Consider the following 24,119-nt stretch of genomic DNA (forward strand, 5'->3'; position numbering starts at 1 on the left):
AGACATATAGGGCCTTATTCTGGTTCACTGTTAGAGGCGAATTCCTTCTCAAATGGACAAAACCATGTGCACTGCAGGTGGGGCAGAGAGAGTTAGATTTTTTGTGGGGGGGTTCTTCAAAGTGAGATCTATATTGCAATATAGAAATAAAGCAGCCAGTATTTTCCCTGCACAGAAACAAAATAACTCACCCAAATTTAATTCTCTCTGCACATGTTACATCTGCCCCCTCCCCCCCCCCCCCCCCCCCCCAGTGCACATGGATTTGTCCATTTGCCTGTAAGAGTGAACCAGAATAAGGCCCTTAGTTATCTAGAATCTGGGAGTGAATTAAAATTATATAATTGCATTACTGCTTTATAGTTTTAGTTGTTGATGTTGTTTTTGTTTGTTGTGTATATGTTTTTTAAAGAACAGTAAAATGTTGTTATTTTTTTGTTAAGCGATCTATCATACTTAATTGGTACTAATTAAGGTACTTGTTTCCTAGCACGGCCACACCGATTTACATCGGGGTGGTCGTGTCGGAAAAATCGGGTCGATCGCATCGCATGCGATTTGGTCGCATGCGACCGACCGATTTTGGACCCGATTTTTTTTTTTTTTTAATGAAATGTAAATCGGGTCCCTGGGACCCGATTTTACATTGGATTCAATGTAAAATATTCCCAACCCCCCCAAATGTCACGGCGTACACCCCACCCCACGATAGACGCCAACCCGAAGCGTGGCGAGCGCAGCGAGCCCGCGAGGGGCGGCGGTGCGCGTCCTCCGACCTTTTCATTCCCCTACTATCCACGTCGGCGTGGAGTTGAGAATAGAATAGTGTGGCGAGCGCAGCGAGCCACCGAGCCCGAAGCGTGGCGAGCCCCGCGAGGGGACGCGGATACCTTCACAGGTAAACGCGTCCCTTCGCGGACTTCACAGGTGTCCGCATCGCCACGGACACCTGTGAAGCCCGCAAGGGGACGCGTATAACTGTGAAGGTATCCGCGTCCCCTCGCGGGGCTCGCTGCGCTCGCCACGCTTCGGGCTCGGCTCGCTGCGCTCGCCACACTATTCTATTCTCAACTCCACGCCGACGTGGATAGTAGGGGAATGAAAAGGTCGGAGGACGCGCACCGCCGCCCCTCGCGGGCTCGCTGCGCTCGCCACGCTTCGGGTTGGCGTCTATCGTGGGGTGACGACGGGGACATCTAAAATGTGAAATGGGTCATATTGGCCCATTTCACATTTTTCAAATTTTTTCAGGATTTCAATGTTAAAAAATCTTTTAACATTGAAGCCTATGTAAAAATCGGGGGCATCGCGTCGGGACCTATGTTAATGGTCCCGACCGACGCGATGCCCCCGATATTTTACCTTTCCCGACACGATTTCAATGTTAAAATATTTTTTTACATTGAAGCCTATGGGGAAATCGCGGGCATCGCGTCGGGACCATTGTTAACGGTCCCGACCGACGCGATGCCCCCGATATTTTGTCCTAGCCGGCCAAATGGACCTGATTTCAAAGGAAATCGGGTCCATCGTATGGATCGTGTACCTTAACTAAAGGTACACGATCCATAAGATTTGTGGCCGTGCTAGGAAACAAGTACCCTAATTAATTTTGATCAACGAATATAAAGCAACAAGATGTATGTTTCTGTGCAATCGCATCCAATATCCATTAGGTTTTCATCTTCACGCTCTGTTTCTTAGGTCCCGCAATGGGTATCCGCATTCCTCTTCCATCCAAGCCTGAAACGGTGTCTCCTGCATCTCCTTCCACCACATCAACTTCCATTCTGTCTGCTCCAGGTGTGGTGCCTGCTGTCACGGTTTCCAATACCAGCCCAGTAAAATCCGGCATTACAATTGTTACTTCAAATCCATCCTTGCTTTCCCAATTGAATACACTAACCGCAACCATTGGCGATGTCCCTTTGTCTCCTTCTAAAGTTGTAGCATACACGAGTGGTGGTATTACTACTAATGTGACTCCCCTTCAGTCAGGAGGCTTTTCTTTAGTAAAGATTCCACCGCCTGCTGTCCAGAGTGGCAGCCTTCAATCCTCGGCTCCTAAAGCCAATGTTATTCTAATGATGGATAAACCAACAGTTGTGAAAGATTCAAATAATGCAGATAAACAGCTGGTTGAGTTATTATTAAGTCCTGTAGAATCTGCTCCAAGTGATAAACTGGTTGGAGAAGACCTTGTACAATGTGAAGGGCTGCCGAATTCAGAAAGAAAGACAGAGATGCAAGACCATCCCAAAGATGCTGCCAAGGGTGTGGAGCAAGATGACATTGCACAAGCTAATGAGAAGATGAGCGGTAACCAACAATTATCCATAAAAGGTCATGGAGCAGATGAAGCCCAAGTTTCAGATGGAGCACTGCAACAAGATGTTAGCAAGAAAAGGTCCCATAGCCCTACAGATAAAGGTGAAGGTGCTCAAAGCACCCAGAACTGTGTGAACAAAGGAGACCAAAGCCCCAATGAATCTTTGTTACCATGTGACCCAAAGCAAGTGAAGTCAGCAGCCTCTTTGTCAACTGAGCTGCTGAGGGAAACTGGGGATAAATCAACAAAATCATCCGTATTCGAACAAAACAACTCAATACCTGAGATCTTGGCTACTACAGCAGATCGGGATCCCCTTGTCAAAGACTCCTCTTGTGATGACAGCAGCTCTAGTAGTGATGATTATGTGAGTTTTTTTTAGATTTAATAAAGACCTGTGTATTTATGGAATATACAATGATAATTAATAATATGAAACTACAGCACTGTGTGAAATGATAAGTACATCTTGCTAAATGCTAGCACAGAGATAGGAACCGCGCACTAATTCATCTTGTAAAATGTATTCTTAATATCTAGAGTGAAGATGATTCGTCTGTTGATGTGGAAACCGTGGAAGAATATTTAGAGAAGATTTATATAGCTCGTCTTAAGGCGACTGCAGCTGCCGTCACTTCAGATACAGACAAGTAAGAATTTCTTCCTATTGCCAACAGCTATGTAGTACCTACTGATGGCTAAAGTAAGGGACCATAATGGGATTTGACACAGCAGAAAGTCTATAAGTAGTGAGAGGAGATCAGAGTAGGTGGTGCCCTCTGCTGGCATAAATGGGCTCCTCCAAACACACAGCCGCCATGAAAACAGCACACAGGACAGGGTTTTCCTGCAATCTCGCTATGGCTAGTTTTATTGTGCCATACATAAAACATAACCATAAAGTCAGTAAATCAGTGTCTACTAACAGGCCTGCTGCCTGTTGCACAGCTTTCATCAGCCTCTCACAGGTACAGGCACTAATCGGCCTGCTCTCTGTCTGAAGGTCTAAAGACTTGAAATGGGCTTCATGGATGGAGCCCTCCCTTACTTTGCACATCTGCACCCTGTGGACCCTTATCCGGCTTTTACAAAAAAAGTGAATCACAGAATCAAGTTTTAAGACACTCTAAAAATAAAATAAATATATATATATATATATATATATATATATATATATATATATTTCTCTTTCAATGGTCCTGGTGACACAGCTCAACACTGGGATGTAGGAGGGTCCGAAGGAGCCAGGCACCTATCCTAAAGTTTTAGAGGGTAGGCTCCTCCCCTACTGCATCCCTGGACTCTTCAGTTCGTGTTAGGTGCCCACTGGAGTGGGTGCTATTCTAAAGGGCTGCAGGAGCAGCCGAAGAATTAGAGTAGTTAGGGGATTTTTATTGTTTTATTAACTTTCACCCTAGCTAGGTAGGCACAGTGTGAGGATTCTCATAGTGAATCCTCACACTGCTAGCGCAGCAGGAGCTGACAGAAGCGCGTCCTGTCAGCTCACTGTGCACAGGGGAGACACTGTCTGGTCTCCCTGTGCAGCGCTTACAGCCTTTTTCTAAAAGGCTGCCTGGGCTCCGGAGTACCCTGAAACCGGCTCCACATTTAGGTGGGGATCATGGGGGACAGGCGCTCCGTGATGGCGGCGGCCATTTTATGCGGAGCTTACACGCTGAGCTCCTAGATGAGAGGACAGCAGCGTTGTGACAGGCATGTTCCAAGTGATCCCCAGTTGAGGGGGAGACACTGGAACTAGGAAATCCTACCTGAGGAGCGGCTGGCTGGGGGTGGTTGGCGCCAAAAGGTCACGGACCCCGCAGCAGCAGGGACCTGTGGTCTCTTCCTTCACTCTGACTTTGGCGCCTTTCAGAACGCTTGCAGCGGAGCTGAGCTGGCTTACTGATCCTGGCAGAGTGACTTGGATTTCCTGGGCATCGCTTCCCCGCAGTTGAAACCAACAGACAGATAAGTGACTGGGTGCATTGCCTCTGTATAAACGCTTGTACATTGTTTGCACTGTGTATACTGATAGATATACATTTATCACTTGCATCATGTCTGAGCATCAGGCTGTGGTTTTGGGGGAGGGAGCCCTTAGTGCACTGAGCGCGTGCAATGTTTGCACACAAAAGTTTGTCCCTGAGCAGATGGCCAAGGGGGGCTTATGTATTACTTGCGCTGATGTGAGACCCATGGGCAGTGAACCCCATAGGGCAGAGCAGATGGAACCTGCGTGGGCCAGGGCCCTAGGCAGGTCAGTTAACGCTTTGGTGCAGCTTTTGGACAGGCAGAGTGATGGGCTGGTAGAATCACAGAGACCTATGCCATCATCTCAGCAGTCGTCTGGCTCCTTGCCTCTTACCCAGGCAGATCCTGCGCTGATTCAGGTGATGCAGGATACTGCTAAAGGGATCAACAGGTTCAGTGAAATGCTGGACAAAATGGATGATGTGGCAGGGACCCCTAGAAGGTCTTATGCTTTGACTACTGTGGTAGATGAGGAGGAAGGAGAGTATACTGACATCCCCTGGGATCAGGGTGATGATTTGGAAGAGAACTCTGCTGCTGGTATAGAGGATCTCATTGTAGCTGTGAAGCAGGCTTTAAAGCTGTCTGTGGAGGATAAGACTCCTGTTAAAGGTGTTTTTAAGCGACAGCGGAAGGAGGCTGTTACTTTTCCTTCAGATGAGGGGTTACAGGAATTGTTAGAAGGGGCTTGGAAAACTCCTGATAAGAGGCTTCAGATGCCTAAGCGATTCCTTAATCTGTACCCCATGCCAGAGTCTCATGCGGAGCTCTGGTAAAAGGTCCCAGTGGTGGACGCTTCAGTGGCACGGTTGTCCAAGGCTACTGTATTACCAGTACAAGGCGGTGCAGCTTTTAAAGATTCTGTGGATAAAAAGCTGGAGGGAAACCTCAAGGCTATCTTTGAAGGGGTGGGGTTTACCTTACGGCCCCTTATTGCTTCAGCCTGGGTCTCTAAGGCCATGATAGAGTGGGCTGGTGAATTATGCACCATGCTGCAGGCTGACCCTGGTGCGTTACTGCTTGCAGAAAAGATTAAGGCAGCTGCAGAATATGCAGTGGAAGCAGAGGAGGAAGCTATTAAAATGGCAACCAGAGTGTCCACAGTCTCCATTAATGCCAGGAGAGTGCTTTGGCTTAAAGCCTGGGAAGCAGACAATGAGTCCAAGAAGGCTCTGGAAACATTAGCCTTCAAAGGAAAGGTACTCTTTGGTACCGAATTAGAGGAGATTATAAAACAGGCCACGGGCGGCAAAAGTACATTCCTGCCGGCCTCCTCAGCAAAGCAGACGTCCAGATTTTCTGCTTTTAAGCCGTCCTTTCGGCCCTCCCCTAGAGGTGGTGCGTCCTTTCGAGGACAGTCTTTCAGGGGAAGGTTTCAGTCCTCTAGAGGCAAGACACAAAAGTCAAAATTTGGCTCTTTTCACAAGAAGCCTGCCACAAAAGGAGAGGATAAACCCTCTGCATGACTTGTCAGGGGCTTCGCCCGACAGTGACAAAAGTGGGGGGGCGTCTCACACTCTTCAGGGACGCTTGGGCTTCTCTAGGCCAGGATGCCTGGGTGTTAGATATTATAACACAGGGTTACAAAATCCCTTTCAGAGGGCCGCCTCCGAAGAGGTTCATTCCCACATCCTTACCAAAGGAGGCACGGCTTCGTACAGCTCTTGTGAGAGCAGCTCACTCCCTTTTGGAAAAAGGGGTGCTTACACCAGTCCCCAGGGCAGAGTGGAAGAAAGGCTTTTACTCCACGCTGTTCCTGGTGCCCAAACCAGACGGGTCTTTCAGACCAATACTAAATTTGAAGTCTCTAAATGTTCATTTATGGGTAGACCATTTCAAAATGGAGTCCCTACGGTCAGTACTCCTGAGTCTGGACCAGGGAGAGTTTTTGGCGTCCATGGATGTCCAGGACGCATATTTGCACGTCCCTATACACCCGGAGCATCAGACCTTGTTGAGGTTTGCCATAGGAGACCCGCATTTACAATTCCGGGCGTTACCCTTTGGGCTAGCAACCGCGCCAAGGGTATTCACAAAGATAATGTCAGTGATGGCGGCGGTGCTGAGGCTCAGGGGAATCACAGTAATACCCTATTTGGACGATCTCCTGTTCAAAGCAGAGTCAGCAGCCATGCTGCAAAGTCACTTGGCAGAGGCCATCAGTTTTTTGCAGGCTCACGGCTGGATTTAAAATTTGCAAAAATCTCAGTTGGTACCGTCACAAAGGCTCCAATTCTTGGGAGTCATACTGGACACCCATCTTCATCGGGTATTCCTCCCAGAGGTAAAGGCCAGGGATCTGGTCACCCTAGTCCAGGAGATTCTCAGGGCTCAGAGCATTTCAGTATGGAGGTGCCTCAAGCTCCTGGGGAAAATGGTGGCGTCATTCGAGACGCTTCAATTTGCCAGGTTCCACTCTCGGAGGTTCCAATGGAACATTTTGTCAGCCTGGTCAGGAAACACTTTGACCATGAAATCCGAGATGATAGTGCTGTCTTCGGACACTCGGGAATCCTTGAAATGGTGGACAGAAGTAGATTCCCTTCAGTGGGGTCGGTCATTACAGACCTGGGACTGGTTGGTAGTAACTACCGACGCCAGTCTCAGGGGCTGGGGGGCAGTAGTCCTGGATCTCAGGCTTCAGGGCCTGTGGACGGCAGAGGAATCAGCGTTACCAATCAACATCTTGGAGCTGAGAGCTGTCTGGAAAGTGATTTCCTTGGCGGGAGACAGGTTACAGAACCTCCCTTTGAGGATTCAGACCGACAATGCCACAGCTGTGGCGTATCTGAATCACCAGGGAGGTACACGCAGCAAATTGGCCATGTGGGAGGTGTCCAGAATCTTCCTATGGGCGGAACAGAATGTTCCAGCTGTATCGGCTATATTCATTCCAGGAATAGAGAATATAGAAGCCGACTTTCTGAGCAGGGAGGAGCTCAAGGAAGGGGAATGGAGCTTACACCCTCAGGTGTTTCACCAGATCACTTCGATGTGGGGAACTCCGGATGTGGACCTATGCCAGAACAAGGGATCCACTAGCGGAGGCAGTGGATGCCATGACTATTCACTGGCAGGGAGATCTCCTTTATGCATTCCCACCAGTACCAATGTTACCGAGACTTCTGAAGAAAATACAGGGGCAGAAGGTTCCAGTGATCTTAGTGGCTCCAGATTGGCCAAGGAGGTCCTGGTACTCGAGGCTTCAGAGGTTGTCTGTGGACTCATGGCGTCTACCTCTGAGGCCAGACCTTCTAAGACAAGGCCCATTCAATCACCTGGATTCAGATCGATTGATTTTGACGGCCTGGCTATTGAAACCACCATTTTGAAAAGGAAAGGGTTTTCTGAGGCAGTAGTACAGACGATGATAAAAGCCAGAAAAGCTGTATCTTCGGCAAATTATTATAGAGTCTGGAAGACTTACATTCGATGGTGTGAGAGAAGAAAGGCTCATACATCTCATTTTAAGCTATCAAGAATGATGGAATTCTTACAAGATGGTTTTTCATCGGGTCTAAGCCTTCAGTCACTGAAGGTGCAGATTTCGGCCTTGTCCATCTATTTCCAGAAAAAGATAGCCATTTTGCCGGAAATTCAAACCTTTTTACAAGGAGTATCCAGGTTGAAACCTCCATACAAGCAACCAGTAGCACCTTGGGATCTATCACTGGTTTTGGAATGCCTTCAAAAGGCACCATTTGAACCTTTAAGGTCGGCTGACTTTAAGTTTCTCACGTGGAAGCTAGTGTTTTTGTTAGCAGTAGCATCTGCTAAAAAGTTGGGAGCCTTGTCATGTAAATCTCCCTTCTTAATTTTTCATGATGACAGGGCTGTTTTAAGAACAGTGCCTCAGTTTTTACCGAAGGTGGTATCTACCTTCCATTTAAATCAGGAGATAGTTCTACCTGTGTTTCAACCCCCAGAGGGTTCTAATAAAAGGGACAAGTTGAGAACTTTGGATGTTGTGCGTGCGTTACGCATATATGTGGACAGAGTGAAGAGTGTCAGGAAGACTGACACATTGTTGGTATTGTATGACGTACACAAAATTGGTTGGCCTGCATCTAAGCAGACTATTGCTAGGTGGTTGCGGTCTGTGATAGCCTTTGCATACACCAAAGTGGGTAGACCGGTACCGGCCAAAATAAATGCGCATACCACCAGGTCAGTTGCCACCTCTTGGGCGGTTCGACATGGGGCCACAGCTGAGCAGGTTTGCAGAGCTGCCACTTGGTCATCTGTTCACACATTTGCCGAATTCTATAGATTCCATGAGTTCGCGTCGGAGGACGCATCATTCGGGCGAGCAGTGCTGAGAGCTGCAGACCTGAGCGTACCCTCCCAAAGGACCGGCTCTGGAACGTCCCAGTGTTAAGCTGTGTCACCAGGACCATTGAAAGAGAAAAAGGGATTTTTGTAAGAACTTACCGTTCGAATCCCTTTCTCTGATATGGTCCTGGTGACACAGCGATCCCTCCCTTACGCTCAGTAAGTATGCCAGAAGTTTCATGATGTTCATGTTAAAATGGTTAAAAGTTAACAGTTTCTGTTATAAAATGTGCATATAATATGTGCAGGCGTTTGTACTGAGTTAATGTATTCCAGTGGCTTTGAAAGATTGAACTGAAGAGTCCAGGGATGCAGTAGGGGAGGAGCCTACCCTCTAAAACTTTAGGATAGGTGCCTGGCTCCTTCGGACCCTCCTACATCCCAGTGTTGAGCTGTGTCACCAGGACCATATCAGAGAAAGGGATTCGAACGGTAAGTTCTTACAAAAATCCCTTTATATATATATATATATATATATATATATATATATATATATATATATATATATATATAATATATATATATATATATATATATATATATATATATATATATATAGCCACGGACTAAAGTCCAAAAACTATAAATATAACTATATAAATCTCCCAGTGCAACAGATACCGCCCCCTTGTTTTTTCATTTAGATTGCTAAAAGAAAATCCGTACTATGTGCGTTATCTGAAATTAAATGGTATTTTCCAAGGAATAAAAGTGTTTACACACCTTTAGTCCATTTTAATGTTTGCTGTAATACAATCCATTAGCTAGTTCACACGCCTCCCACGATTTTGTCATTAATATCTATAGTTTATAGCTGTTGAGTGTTTTATAGGGGTTGCCTGTATCTTTTAATTGGTGTTGGGAATAAAATGTCTGCTATCCGTATGTGGAGAAAAAGTTTATTTTGGATTTACATGAAAATCTTCAATTTGGTCTCATCATGTCCCATTTATTTTACTTTTGTAGATGTGGGGCTAATTCTAAGCCTTCAAAAGGACGCAAGAAAAGTTTCAAGGTACACTTCAAAAAAAATAAAAATGTGGTTCTGTTTAGAATGTTGTGGACTACGGTTACCTTCATATTTACAATGTACTGCAGTATAAATGTGTACGATTTGTCACTGTTGACTGTAAAATGCTATATGGCCTTCTGTCTCAATTTATGCATCTATATATAATGATACCTGGGAAACTTTTATATTAACCTGTGTACCTCCTGGCAGCCCATTTGCTTTATTTGCACCAATAACATTTTACAAAGCAATACTCTTAAATTGTTATATATACATTTGGAAAAATGAATGTGCTCAAAACAAGATTTAAAAACCCCAAAAGAATTTAAATTTATTCAAATATAGACGTGCAGCACTCCAGCCATTGTCGATATCTTTTAATAGAAGTAAACTTAATATAACGTTTCAATACTCTGCGGTATTATCATCAGGCTACTAATACTAATAATACCGCAGAGTATTGAAACTTTGAATTAAGTTTACTTCCATTTAAAGATATAGATATTGGCTGGAGTGCTGCACGTCTGTGCCTATGTGCTGTGTGGGCACCCGCTGATTATGGGAGTTTTTGGGGAGGTGAGGGCCCCCCAAATAAAGGGGAACTTTGATTCAAACAAACAAACCTTAAACTGAGCCAAAGACTGGAGGAGACCTATTTATAACAGAATTCAATTATTCTCACCCCAGCAATGAGAAAAAGATTGCCTTTCTGGTGGGTGACCAGTCTGACAAGCCAATTGGTCCTGAAGAAAAAGAGCAAAAACTCTTAATTTGTTTCCGGGAAGCCGATATGTGACTATGTTTATCTGGGATTTGATTTTACCTGCCTCAGGCAAGCAATGCAAATCTTCGAAAGCAGCGGTACCGTTGTGGCCGAAAACATACAGGTTTTACTGAAATTCGTGAGTTTTTGTATACTTTTAAGTGTATACAATGCCCTAACGGCAAGTTATCGATGGCGAGAAGTGACAATAACTCACCACCAGTGTATTCAACTCACTCCCTTGAGGCGAGATTCACCCACCGTCTGCCTCCTCCCTTTCCCTGAGTGAGGCCATTAAAATTACAAGGCTTGCCACAGAATGTGGTGAACCTCTCAGTTTAAGGGGAGCCTCGCTGGCCTCACAGCGAGGATTCGGCCCAAACATTGAATATAACGAGGGGGTTTCACGGCGTGAATGGCTTATTATCTACACCAAACAAACCCTCATTACCGGCAGCATTGAATACTACTCTTTTTATCAGGTGAGCAAAATAAGGAGTTGATTATCTGTTCAGTATTTGGGGTGAGGCGATGGCTCACCCTATTTCTGTCTGAGGCAGAATCAGCTTTTTAATGCTTTGGAATACACATGGGCGCAGAATAAAACATGGAAACTATTATTTTAGAAAATTGGTTTATTGTTAAGTGGTCAAGACTGAATCAACGATACCTATTTAATATGTTTTTTTGGCTTCTTTTTTATAAAGATGAACGGAGATGACCTTTTGTCTACGGTAGGTGACGGACCTTCCAACCTATTTCATCGTCGAAACCACAACGCAAATGAGCAGAAGAGAAGAAATGAGATGAGGGTTCTCTTCGACGGGTTAAAAAATGCTCTTGGACTTCACAATCTTCCAAAGGTTTCCAAGGGCTATATCCTAAAACAGGTCGGTTTAAATGCTGTTAAATGTCAGGTATTGTGTGTTTAGAATTTAATTGCAAACCTAACTCTTTCATTCATTTCACTTTGCTTTCAGGCCATAGAGGAGATTGCGAGGTTGACCGATTCTGCAGTCTCGCTTAAAAGGAAAAAGACCTCCTTGTCTCAGAAACACAGAAAATTGATCAAGGAATTGTCAAGTCTTTCAGGTGAGTGGATTGTGGTGAAGAAACACAGTCGGTACAGTTGGTGCGAAACTAAAGTCCCATACACACTAGAAGATTATATTTCCAGTCTGGCTGGTTGGATTGAACATCTGGACATATTTGGGAGCAAATGACAATTGACCATTTGCTCCTAAACCTGGAAAAAAAGACAAAAATGGTCATTCAGACAAATTGGTTAAATCAATTTATGCAGATGACTGCTTTTGTCCATTTCCCAACTTTTGGGAGCAAATGGTTGATTGTAATTTGTATGGGCCTTAATACAATATTACACTGTAGGTGCAAGAGGGCTGCGTAAAAGGCCCCTCTTCCTCTTGACCAGATGACTGTCTCAGACCTTCTCCAGCCTTTCAAAAAGTCTTCACATTGCCCAAGGATCAAGCAGCCTTCTACAGTGAATTGTTCCCTGTCTCTCTGTCATTCCGATCTGTTCCATGGCCATTGCTTCTCTAGGGTGGCGAATGGATCAGTTCCTTTGCGTTTTGGTTTACTTTGGTCTAGTGAAAACCATGGGCACTAGTACCATGTTCTTAGGCTACAGTTCAGTCTTATTAGATCTAGGGAATGACCTTGCAGGATTATATTCTTCTAATCCATTTGAAGCTCAGAGCCATCCATCTTAGGACATGATCAGTATATCCATATGTGTATGACGCGCACTGCGCTGAGTTAGATATTTTCGTGAATGTGTCTTCCATTAAATCCAGCTGTAGTACAAATATGTACATGTGACAATAATGGTTCCTACCATCGTATTCCCACAGGAAAACCAAAAGAAGTTGTGCTGAAAAAACTGGAATATGTATACGCGAAGCAGAAGGCCGTGGAAGCCGAGAGAAATAAGCTGAACTTGGACGAGGAGCTTGTTCCTCTTGAATTATCTGCTAGCAGCTCTTCTCCAAAGAGAAATCCTTTACCACCACCCTCGAAACTGGAGGAGGAAGCAAATGAAGCGTCAAGTAGCAAAACTAAGAAAACAATCGTACTTGCAGGGAAGCCGGTGTTGGTTTCAACAGAGTGTAAGTCCAGATGACCTTTTCTTGTGCATAAATGTTCTGAGAAGCACGTTGGTGAATTGCTTTTAAAGTAAATTTTGTCATATGTGTTCTCATACAACTTGCTTCAATACGCCGTGAGGAGCAAGAAACCACATTGTATTAAACATATTTTTATAAAGTTTCCATAAATAAAACTAGTGTTCACGCTATCCTGTTTCAGCAGGGCGCCATACTATGCCCAATTTTAGAGTGGTAAAATGCACCCTGCCCTAGTTGCAGCTTCCAGCTAAAACAGTCTGCCCATTGTCCTTCCTGTTTCCGATCGCTGCTGACATGCAAACAGCATCTTTTAACATTGAGGTGGAGAGCTTGGGGAATCCCAGCACTGCCGTAAGTGCTGTTCACCCCCCCCCAAGAGTGTCACCGATGAGGCTACGCCCCCATTTCAGAAGCACGCGCAGGAAAGTCCTCCCTGCCCTTATTCTGCCAGGAATACTACGAGCATCTATACCACTAACGCCCAATAGACTGTTTGGTACTTGTGTATTATCACGGTGCCCCCGATTTCCATCACAGGGCATTGTACAACCACAAAATCGCATTGCATGCCATATGATCGCATGCGATGCGATGAGACGCGATTACACCCGATTTTTAATTATGTTAAATGCCCCCCAGACCCGATTTTAGATTGTACACCCACCCTGATGGGTAATGACTATGTTTAAATGCCCCCCCATTGTTAACGCCACCCCACTATCAACGCCAACCCAAAGCGTGGCGAGCTCAGCGAGGGGCGACGGTATGCGTTCTCCGACCTTTTCATACCCCCACTATCCACGTCGGCGTGGAGTTGATTCTATATAGTGTGGCGAGCCACCGAGCCCGAAGCGTGGCGAGCGCAGCGAGCCCCGCAAGGGGACGCGTAATACTTGTGAAGTAATGCACGTCCCCTCGCGGGGGTCGCTGCGCTCGCCACGCTTCGGGCTGGCTGCGCTCGCCACACAATATCAAAAATCAACTCCACGCCGACGTGGATAGGGGGGGTATGAAAAGGTCGGAGGACGCGTTCCGCCGCCCCTCGCGGGCTCGCTGCGCTCGCCACGCTTCGGGTTGGCGTTGATAGTGGGGTGGCGTTACCGATGGGGGGGCATTTAACATTGTCATTACCCATGAGGGTGGGGATACAATCAAAAATCGGGTCTGGGTGGGCATTTAACATTGAAACCGCACATGTGACGCAATATTAAAATTGTACACTCATCCCGGGAAAAGCCTCAAATCGGGTCCATCGCATACCGTGATAATACACAAGTACCGACTGTTTCATACAAACCTGAGTGACATCACTCTTCCATCATGTCCTAATTGTATCTGTAGCGAGGATTTGTAGAACGCACACATTTCTATAATCAGGATGAACCTAACACAGACTCCATCAAACTGCAGTTCTTCACTCATTTGCTCAAGGTTTATTCCATATAGATTTTCAATTAAGGGCTCTGTGCTGAATAATCTTAAATTGGTTCCAAACTTGTCACCTGCAAACAAATATTGAATATGATTTATACAGTTGGTTCTTGGCTACACTTGTATTGCCTACTTGGATGTTGCATTTAGTAAAAAGCTGTTAGAACTGTAGAACTCACCTATAATTGTGTGGATCTTTCTCAACCTGTCGGTCTGTAACTTGCTGCTGCCGGCAAGCTCCTCGGTGCATTCAGTTTTGGAGCATTTCAGTACAAGCACAAACGTGATATGTTGTTAGTTCTCTTCTGAAGCCAGTAAGTCTTACAGCATAAATATTTTTTCCTGCAGCAAAGTCCCATCAACTGGCCTCTTCCAATCTACTCCTGGCAGCTACAGGGCAAGTGGTGACTGTGAATGACGCTAGAGGAGCTGGGATTGCACCAACACTCTTGCAGGCTGATTTGAGTCCTGCACAATTGCAGCCAGGTAATGTACAGATGCTTCTTTTCTGGTCTACTATGGCAATTTTTTAATAATGTCCCTAACACTGCCACTATGTATAATATAGTTAAACTTGTGTATTTATGTTCTGGACAAGACCTCACTGTTAAAGTTTTGATTTTGGCCTAGATATTAGAAAATATCTATAGTTACTGCAAAGAACCCACAGGACTACAGGCTGGTCTTACAGAGGTCTTGGCTGAACCACATGTTGCAAAGTTTTTTGTTCCCGGACAGGAGACACTGCGTCTCTGTTTTTGACGTAATGGTCGCCTGTTGGAATTAAGCTCCAGGTTACCTGTTCCTTCTTGTGGTTGTCTTTTAAAGGGAAAATAAAAATAGAACCTACGTCATCTTGGTGGCACCAAGTTGGCCAAGAAGTTCTTGGTATCTGAACCTCTTCGGTATGGGTGGACACATCGCCATAGTATCTTTCAGTACAGCCAGAGCTTTTGTTTGTGGAGCCTTTTTTGATATCTCACATTGCCTTGTTCGGCTTAGCGTGATGGCTGTGCTTTTTGGCCAAAAAAGTTCCTAATATGGCATGTTTCAAACAAAGTTGTAAACAGGAAAACCTTTCTCCATCCAGGGGTCTGGTGAACCTGTATTCCCTTGTGTGACCAGAAGGAGTTCTCTATTCCAGCTTTCAAGTGGGCCCTTTTTTTATCTACAGGAAGAGATGGGCAGCTGGTATCCTTCGATGTCCAGGGATATCACTGTCAGTCCTCTTCCAAAGGTGGCTAAAGTTGGTCCAGTAAATGTCAATATTCCCGCAATGGGTACACAAAGTGCCACCATCTTTTTGTTCCTCCAGTGGTTCTCTGGGTCATGGTGGCTTCATGGGGCAGCTGTGCAGATAAAAACCCTGGTCACCTGTGACACTGGCCGTCTTCACAACGCTTTTTGTTTTCTTATTTCCTGGTTTCTTTCCTCTCCTAAAGTCACTGTATTTTGCGCTTTTCTAGAAGATAACTGAAGCTGGCATTTGCAAGCAGCCGTGGTATACAGGGACAGGAGCACAGTTTTTTTTTTTTTTTAAGTGCCAGACTCCTTACACAACTAGCTTTACCCCATGTTTCAGTGTCCCCCGTGGAATCCTAGAAATACTGTTCATGCATGGTAAAACTGATACTCATCCATTTATTTGATATATGAACATATAATTATTTTGCGTTCTTTTTAAAAGTAAAATCTAATTGAATCATTTTGTAGGAATGACTTCTTTGGTGATTCAGCTTCCCGGTGCAATACAACTCAAAGGTATTATTGGCAATGGTCCTGGCCCGTTCACCCTATCTGCTGTGCATGGCTCCTCGTCTCCAATGCCACAATCACCGCCAGAGTCAGGTATGTATGCTTCCGCATAAATGTTGTCATAAACCATCATTTCTTCTTCATCCACTAGGTGGCACTAGAGAATTGGCTCTCAAATAAACAGCCCATTTATTAGTAATGCTTTCACCAATGAGTGTTCTTCTGCAACTGTATGCATTTAATTTATTATTCTAAAAGCATGATAACTGCTAAAGCGTCTGACAGCGAAGGAATTTCCCCTAGCTAGGGGAAATAGTTATATATTGATGGTATGGATACTTTTTTATTGATGTATTGACTCGTCTTCGTGTGTTTTTGTTGTAGAAGATCTGTCCATGATGCCAAAGATTGTGAACGTCACTTCTTTAGCTAACGATGCCTCCTCAGAACTGAGCAGAGAATTGGGAATCTGCACCCCTGCGGCTGAAATGAACAGAACATTTGATGCCCACACTCCTTTATCAGAGACTGACGTGAGAGATATTGTGTCTTTCCAAGCAATGAAAGAAGTCTCTTCTGTGTCCTGTGTTCCATCTACGTCCATCCTCCTGAACAACGCCGAAGACCGTTTTCCTGGTTTGGAAACACACACAGATGCTAATCTCATAGAACATCTCCCACTCTTCAGCAGCAGTAATAATGAGAGGTCTTTAGAAGGAGTCACTATGGATAACTCGTCCTTTGGCAAATTGTCTGAAGATCTCAATAAATTATCCTGTGCCATGGATCCTGCAAGCCTGAGTGAGTTATCCCGTGTTATCGGTGATCAGGAAGACAACGATGAAACACTAACGTCTCTTCTCAATGAGATCGCTTTACTTAATCAACAGTTAAACAATGACACTGAGGATTTGGATTCAGGATCAGACACTGCCTCCCGGTACAGTGTGAGCAAGTTTATCGACGGGGATTCTTCTCCTTTCTCTTTTGGGCGATTCAAGGAACTATCTGAAACAAGAGAAAAGAACATGTCTCTCAGTCCCCTGTTCCTGCATTTAGAAGAGGGAGAGATTCAGGAAAGTATCAAGCATAACGACGATGGAGGTATTGTCATTTTTGAGGACATTGCTACGAAAGAACCATTGATTAACGTGGTGGAGAAACCGCGTGTGGTCCAGAAGCCTCCGGTCATCATTTCACCTTGTCATACGACTGAGAAACCGGCATGCTCTAGTTCAGAGGTGCTATGGAAACCAATGCCCAAACTGGCACCGCTTGGTTTAAAAGCTCCTATATTGGCAAGTGATCAGAAGATTTTGGGAAGCCTACCGATGCCCACATTGGCATCGGTACCAATGAGACTAAACCCACCAAAAACTCCAGACTAGACCGAAACTGAGATTTTTTTTTTGTTATTGACTCTCTAAAATAGTTTTTACTGCTTGACATGTAATATAGCAAATTGGTACATGGTGCAAAGATCCTCAAGCTACTTGAAGTATACCCTTAGTATTGTTAGGTCCCTATTAACAAATTGCACCAACAACCCGGTTTAACAATGCAGGTGTGGAACACTATAGCGTACAGCAACCCAGTCAGGTGTTTGGTTTGGTTACGTGCAGGTTGACTGCACGTAGAGGACGTGCGCTCCTATATAACCCATGTCTTATTTCTCCAGCAAACCGACAATATGAAACATTCCGTATGGGACTTAGATACGTGACTCCTATTACTGTTGCAGATTACTCTGGTTTAACCACAGGTGCCTCCTTCCAATCACTACAGCTGAATCTACAGTCGATCGCTTTTCTACATGCACTTTACATCATAAGTTGTCGCAGATCACCTAATATTGCGGACAGTATTCGTTTTCCTTCTCCCCTCCCACATTTACTTGGCATGATGGCCAATCACTGCTGCTTCAATGGATTAAATGATCGTCACTCTTCTTACGACAGCATATAGGACTTTTGATGCTGAAAAAGTGTGTATGTATATATATATATATACAGTATATATATATTTTTGATAAACTTTTGTACATTTTTTTTTTTTTTATTCTGATACGTAATCGATATGATTTTGTTTTCGCTGCGATCGCATCTGTAAATATGAAGTGTATGATTTGTGGTCTGCTGTCATTTCCTTGGGCTTATTCAGTATGAATTAATATGATTGTTTGCCCCTGTTTTAAGGGGCCCTCAAGTGAATCGTTGCAGCCGCTGAGATAGGCGGCTTTTCTTGCTGTTCTCGCTTGAGGTCATTTCTGAGTTTATATACGTTTATTATGATATGACCATTCGTGTTAGGGTTTTGTTATTTTGCGAAGGGGGATGTATTCTGTAAGTGGACTCACAATTCTGCATTATTATTTGGCTGCACACGTGTTCTCGTGAATAGCCTGCACGTCTCGAAAGCAATAATTGTGAGTTATGCCGGTAGCCTTGCGTGCTGACCGTATGTAATGGTCTTCGTTGTACAAATAATGCTGTTTTAGGGCTACTGGCATAGATGTGTTATCTTCTAAATATGCTGTCAGAGAAAACTATGATTTTTGTAGTATGCTAGGAAGGTGGTACAAACTCCTACAACTATCTCTTCTTATGTGTTCTGTGGAGTCCACACACACACACACACACACACACACACACACACACACACACACACACACACACACAATACTAACTGGTGCTAAATAAAAAGTGGACAAGTTTGTCATTAAATTACCTGCGTGATTCCGGATTATTTTTGGGACTTTTATAAGGCTTCTAATATTGACTATGGGCCCAATTCAGATGTGTTCACACAGCTGCGAATGCACAGTTTAGCCGCCGCTTCAAATGTAGGTGGGTACTTGTGTATTATCACGGCGTCCAGTTTTCCTACGTACGGCACCGTAAGCGCATCACATGGGCCATTTTAAGGGTCATGCGATGTGATTTTGCGGGAGGTGCGATGAGATGCGATGCCCCGGGGCTGAGAGCAGTGAATAAATTACATAGGAAAATCGCATCGCATGGCCCTTAAAATGACCCATGCGATGCGATTTCCCTACGCAGAATAGCCCACTAAGCAAATTGCTTAGTGGGCGCCTTGATAAGGACCTGTAGGTGTTGTTCAGTTTAAGCCCGTACAGCCCTAGCGCCCACATAACTATGTTGCTCCATAATTCTGATGGGCTGGTAACTAGTCACTTCCCCTGGGATCAGTTGAGATTCTGAACATCTGGCTGCATTCTAAGTGCTGGGATTGTAACTGACGCTGAAGACAAGATGCATACACCTGTGCTGCATACACCGGAATGTTATCCCCCAAACAAGGATGAAACCGTTAAAGTAACACAATTACAAACATATGATCATTATACTGTTTAATCTAGCATATTCATTTACAGAATGTATGTCATGATAAATATAAATGTCAGCCAGCAAGTGGCGCTATTTCTCTATAGTCTTACACTAAATAAGGGGAGGGTCTGACTTAAGCTCTCTGGGAGGGATAATGGTCATTAGGACGACCACTGAAGGTCAATATGGCTTAGGATGAGGGTACTCTTTACCTAGCACGGCGCCCACGTTTTTGATCGCGGGCATTGAATGCACTAAAAATCGGGTGCGACGCGATGCCCGCGATTTCCCATAGGGAACAATGTTAAATGTCTCAACTGACCCGATTTTCATGTTCAATGCCTCAATTGACCCGATTTTTCCATAGGAAACAATGTTAAATGGCCCACAGAGGCCAAATAGGCACCCTGAAGTGTGAAATGGCCCCCACAATTGTTAACGCCACCCCACGATCAACGTGAACCCGAAGCGTGGCGAGCGCAGCGGTACGCGTCCTACGACCTTTTCATACCCCCACTATCCACGTCGGCGTGGAGTTGAGAATAGAATAGTGTGGCAAGCGCAGCGAGCCACCGAGCCCGAAGCGTGGCGAGCGCACGCGGATACCTTCACAGGTAAACGCGTCCCTTCGCGGGCTTCACAGGTAAACGCGTCCCTTCGCGGGCTTCACAGGTATCCGCGTCCCCTCGCGGGGCTCGCTGCGCTCGCCACGCTTCGGGTTCACGTTGATCGTGGGGTGGCGTTAACAATTGTGGGGGCCATTTCACACTTCAGGGTGCCTATTTGGCCTCTGTGGGCCATTTAACATTGTTTCCTATGGAAAAATCGGGTCAATTGAGGCATTGAACATGAAAATCGGGTCAGTTGAGACATTTAACATTGTTCCCTATGGGAAATCGCGGGCATCGCGTCGGTCGCGTCGCACCCGATTTTTTTAGTGCATTCAATGCCCGCGATGGGCGCCGTGCTAAGTAAAGAGTACCGGATGAGTATTAACATCCTACCCTCCACTACGGCATGGTGGGAGAAACAGTAGTGTGCCGAGCGCAGCAGAGCACCGTGCCCGTAGCATGGCGAGCGTGGTGACCTTACATGGTGTCCATGTCAACATTCAGGCACAAAAAACCCCTGAAAAACTCATGTCGATCTTTTGGCTGTCTGCCTTTCCGTTGAAGACGTAATGCTTGAGTCACCCTTCCGACCCAATGCACAGTCAACCTATTTCAGGTGTCTACCTAAGCACTGTCGACCTAATGCATTTCGAGCTTCGTGCAGTTGCCCCTATGACCCATACCCCTCTGGGATCTACTCTAAAGTAACAAATCCTGTCATAAGGGGAAGTTTACTAAGGTGGAAGTTCCATTCCAGGTAGGATGTTGGGATTCGGCATGAAAAGCCGGCGGTCGGGATCCCGGTGTTCAAAATCCCGACGCCGAAATCCCGACAAGTGGGGGACATGGATCGCCCCTGCTTGCGGGCTCGCTGCGCTCGCCACGCAGCGGGCCCGGTGCCTCGCTACGCTCGGCACACTAATTTATTTTCCCTCCGAGGGTGTCGTGGACACCCACGGGGGGAGAAAGTGTCGGGATTCCGCCGTCGGGATTTTGAACGCCGGGATCCCGACCGCCGTGATTTAAACTGCATCCCGGAAGTTGCTATGGTCAACTTCTCCGATTCTATCTTCACTTCTAGAATGTGCTAAATACATAGAATTGGATTGGGATAGCAAGATCTGAAATAGAACTCACATCTTAGTCAATAAACCACATAGGGCCTGGTTCACTCGCAAAAAGCTAATTCTCTCTCTAATGGACAAAACCATGCTGCACTGCAGGTTGGGCAGGTGTAACAGGTGCAGAGAGTTAGAGTTGGGTGTTACTTTATTTCTGTGCAGGGTAAATACTGGCTGCTTAATTTTTACACTGCAATATAGATATCAGTTTGAAGTACACACCCCACCCAAATCGAACTCTCTCTGCACATGTTACATCTGCCCCGCCTGCAGTGCAGCATGGTTTTACCCATTAGAGAGAGAATTTGCGGTACTCTTTACTTAGCACGGCGGGCATTGAATGCACTAAAAAAATCAGGTGCGACGCAATGCCTGCGATTTCCCATAGGGAACAATGTTAAATGTCTCAATTGACCCGATTTTCCTGTTCAATGCCTCAATTGACCTGATTTTTCGATAGGAAACAATGTTAAATGGCCCACAGAGGCCAAATAGGCACCCTGAAGTGTGAAATGGCCCCCACAATTGTTAACGCCACCCCACGATCAACGTGAACCCGAAGCGTGGCGAGCGCAGCGGTACGCGTCCTACGACCTTTTCATACCCCCACTATCCACGTCGGCGTGGAGTTGAGAATAGAATAGTGTGGCGAGCCACCGAGCCCGAAGCGTGGCGAGCGCAGCGGATACCTGTGAAGCCCGCGAAGGGACGCGTTTACCTGTGAAGGTATCCGCGTCCCCTCGCGGGGCTCGCTGCGCTCGCCACACTATTCTATTCTCAACTCCACGCCAACGTGGATAGTGGGGGTATGAAAATGTCGTAGGACGCGTACCGCCGCCCCTCGCGGGCTCGCTGCGCTCGCCACGCTTCGGGTTCACGTTGATCGTGGGGTGGCATTAACAATTGTGGGGGCCATTTCACACTTCAGGGTGGCTATTTGGCCTCTGTGGGCCATTTAACATTGTTTCCTATGGAAAAATCGGGTCAATTGAGGCATTGAACATGAAAATCGGGTCAATTGAGACATTTAACATTGTTCCCTATGGGAAATCGCGTCGGTCGCATCGCACCCGATTTTTAGTGCATTCAATGCACGCGATTTTTTTACCTGCGATGCCCACGATCAAAATCGTGGGCGCCGTGCTAGGTAAAGAGTACCGAATTTGCTTTTGTGAGTGAACCTGAATCAGGCCCATAGTGTCATACAGTAGTTATCTGTGTATTTCACTCCAGACCAATCCTACTACATTTACCTATCAGCAACAGCCGGTTTTTATGGTGTTACGGTAAATGTTTATTTTCCTAATGAATGACATTTTTACTGCAGAATATTACCCCTTTCCTTACTAGAACGTCTCTATAACAACAGTAAATAAGTGCTGTTTTAACCCTGTGAGATATCCTCAAAACATCCGCTAAAAATGCCAGCATCTCTCACAGGCAGATGTAATAAGCCTTAACGAGAGATAAATGCAAGGGTGATAAGGGGAGATAAACGTCCAGCCAATCACCTGCTAACTGCCATGTTACAGGCTGCGTTTGAAAAAATGTCAGTAAGGAGCTGATTGGCTGGACATTTATCTCTCCTTATCACCCTTGAATTTATCTCTTGTTAAGGCTTATTACATCTGCCCCACAGAGACTGTTCTTTTAGTATAAATAAATACAAACCGAGTCAAGTAATTGAAGTTTAGTTAAATATTGCACAGTTGCTGTGAGTAACGCTTGGCACACAAAACGTTAAAACGTACACATGGGGCAATATTAGCCCGGATCGCTGGCTAAATGGTCGCTCAGTGACCATATCGCCTGTGTTTTTAGTGCGTAAAGGGCGATGGAGCGTGCTCCCGCACCAGCCCTGTCCTGGTTGCCAGAGCATGCTCCTTCAGTTAGACCTCCTTCAATAGCTGGTCGCTGGTGCACTGGATGGACTGTGTGCCAGTGATTTCTGGTCAAAATTAGGTCATCAGGGCCTCCCCCGGATCAGAATAGAAGTTTAAAAAAAACAAGACAGAATTGCTAGTCGTTGATGACACTGGGTCCACTGCAATTTGGTCGCTGAGCTATATTAAGCCAACATCGCTCAGCGACCAAATAAACCCGTGCATCCAAACAGCTTGCAATCTACATTCTTGCACAGCTGCAAACATAGATTAGGCTTATGTGTTAGAAGCATCCATTTAATCTCCCATTGTGTGTTTGGTGTGCGGGAGGAAATCCGAGCACCCAGAGGAAATGTAATCAAACACAGGTGAACATCAAACACCACCCAAATAGGACTTCTGTTGGAATTGAATCCATCGCATAACTCTCTCTGCCCATGTTACATCTGCCCTACCTGCAGTGCACACGGTTTTGTCCGTTAGCATACCAAATATGCTTTGCGAGCGAACCTGAATGACCCTGTATGTTCCCGGTGCTTATCATTGAGAAACATGCCTACAGTACAGACATCTGTAGCTACTGTTACACAAATGGTGCTACATCCGCCTTACATAATAAATGGGCTCCTTTGATATTAAAATGTTTTTGATTAAAAGCAAGTAATTTGAAGTGTAATAAATGTATGAATGTTTATCTAGTTTTATGTGTAATACACGAAGTTCATTGGAAAAATAGAGTAGAATTATATCTTTAATCTCCAGAAGCGACGGACTACACTGGAACCAACAAGATCAGATTCCAAGACATGCGGCAGTAACAAAACAGGCCATTGTTCGCAATTGTGGACGGGAGCTTCCTGCCTCAATATCGTTTTCATTAAATTAACAAATTAACTTTAGACGTCTTCAATTGTAAAGTCATGAGAACAATGTTAAGAGAGGAACATAGGCAAATATCATCCAGGGCCAGCTAATTAGATTAGATTTATGGTGGGTGGGGCAGAAAGATTTAATTGGGGGGGGGGGCACCTTGCGGGAGCGGAGTTCCACGGAGTTGGAGCTCAACCCCCAGATGAATTATGGGAGATTCTAGGTACTACTAAATGTTGTTCATCTACAGATTGCAGTACTCGGGTGGGACCATATGGAATAAGAAGCTGCTTTGGGAAAATTGGGTCTTGGTCATATAGGGCTTGGAAAGTAAGCCAATCTTGAAAATGCCACCTTACAGGCATCCAGTGGATGGAGTAGAGAATGGGCTTTGTAGGGCTGGTTGGTTAGCAGCCTGGTCCTCTTTTACTGGCGACCAAGGTGGAGGGCATTGTCATCAAATTGAAATGGTACAAATGAATGTTTG

General features: G+C 45.4%; 1 protein-coding gene across 7 annotated transcripts in view; it reads left to right on the forward strand.

Moving 5' to 3' along the window:
- Positions 1 to 18,527, forward strand: part of MGA (MAX dimerization protein MGA) — a 79,734-nt gene extending 61,207 nt beyond the window's left edge. For all 7 annotated transcript variants that reach the window (XM_083167438.1, XM_083167444.1, XM_083167442.1 and 4 more), the window contains 9 exons: positions 1,705 to 2,696; positions 2,870 to 2,979; positions 9,659 to 9,707; positions 11,175 to 11,357; positions 11,448 to 11,559; positions 12,342 to 12,596; positions 14,394 to 14,531; positions 15,759 to 15,893; positions 16,185 to 18,527. In XM_083167438.1, the coding sequence (XP_083023564.1) occupies positions 1,705 to 2,696; positions 2,870 to 2,979; positions 9,659 to 9,707; positions 11,175 to 11,357; positions 11,448 to 11,559; positions 12,342 to 12,596; positions 14,394 to 14,531; positions 15,759 to 15,893; positions 16,185 to 17,188 (2,978 nt within the window). In that variant the 3' untranslated portion in view covers positions 17,189 to 18,527. The remainder of the gene's footprint in view (positions 1 to 1,704; positions 2,697 to 2,869; positions 2,980 to 9,658; positions 9,708 to 11,174; positions 11,358 to 11,447; positions 11,560 to 12,341; positions 12,597 to 14,393; positions 14,532 to 15,758; positions 15,894 to 16,184) is intronic.
- The last annotated feature ends 5,592 nt before the right edge of the window (positions 18,528 to 24,119 follow it).

The sequence above is a fragment of the Crinia signifera genome, chromosome 12 (assembly GCF_055691185.1).
Source record: "Crinia signifera chromosome 12, ASM5569118v1, whole genome shotgun sequence".
Taxonomy (NCBI): domain Eukaryota; kingdom Metazoa; phylum Chordata; class Amphibia; order Anura; family Myobatrachidae; genus Crinia; species Crinia signifera.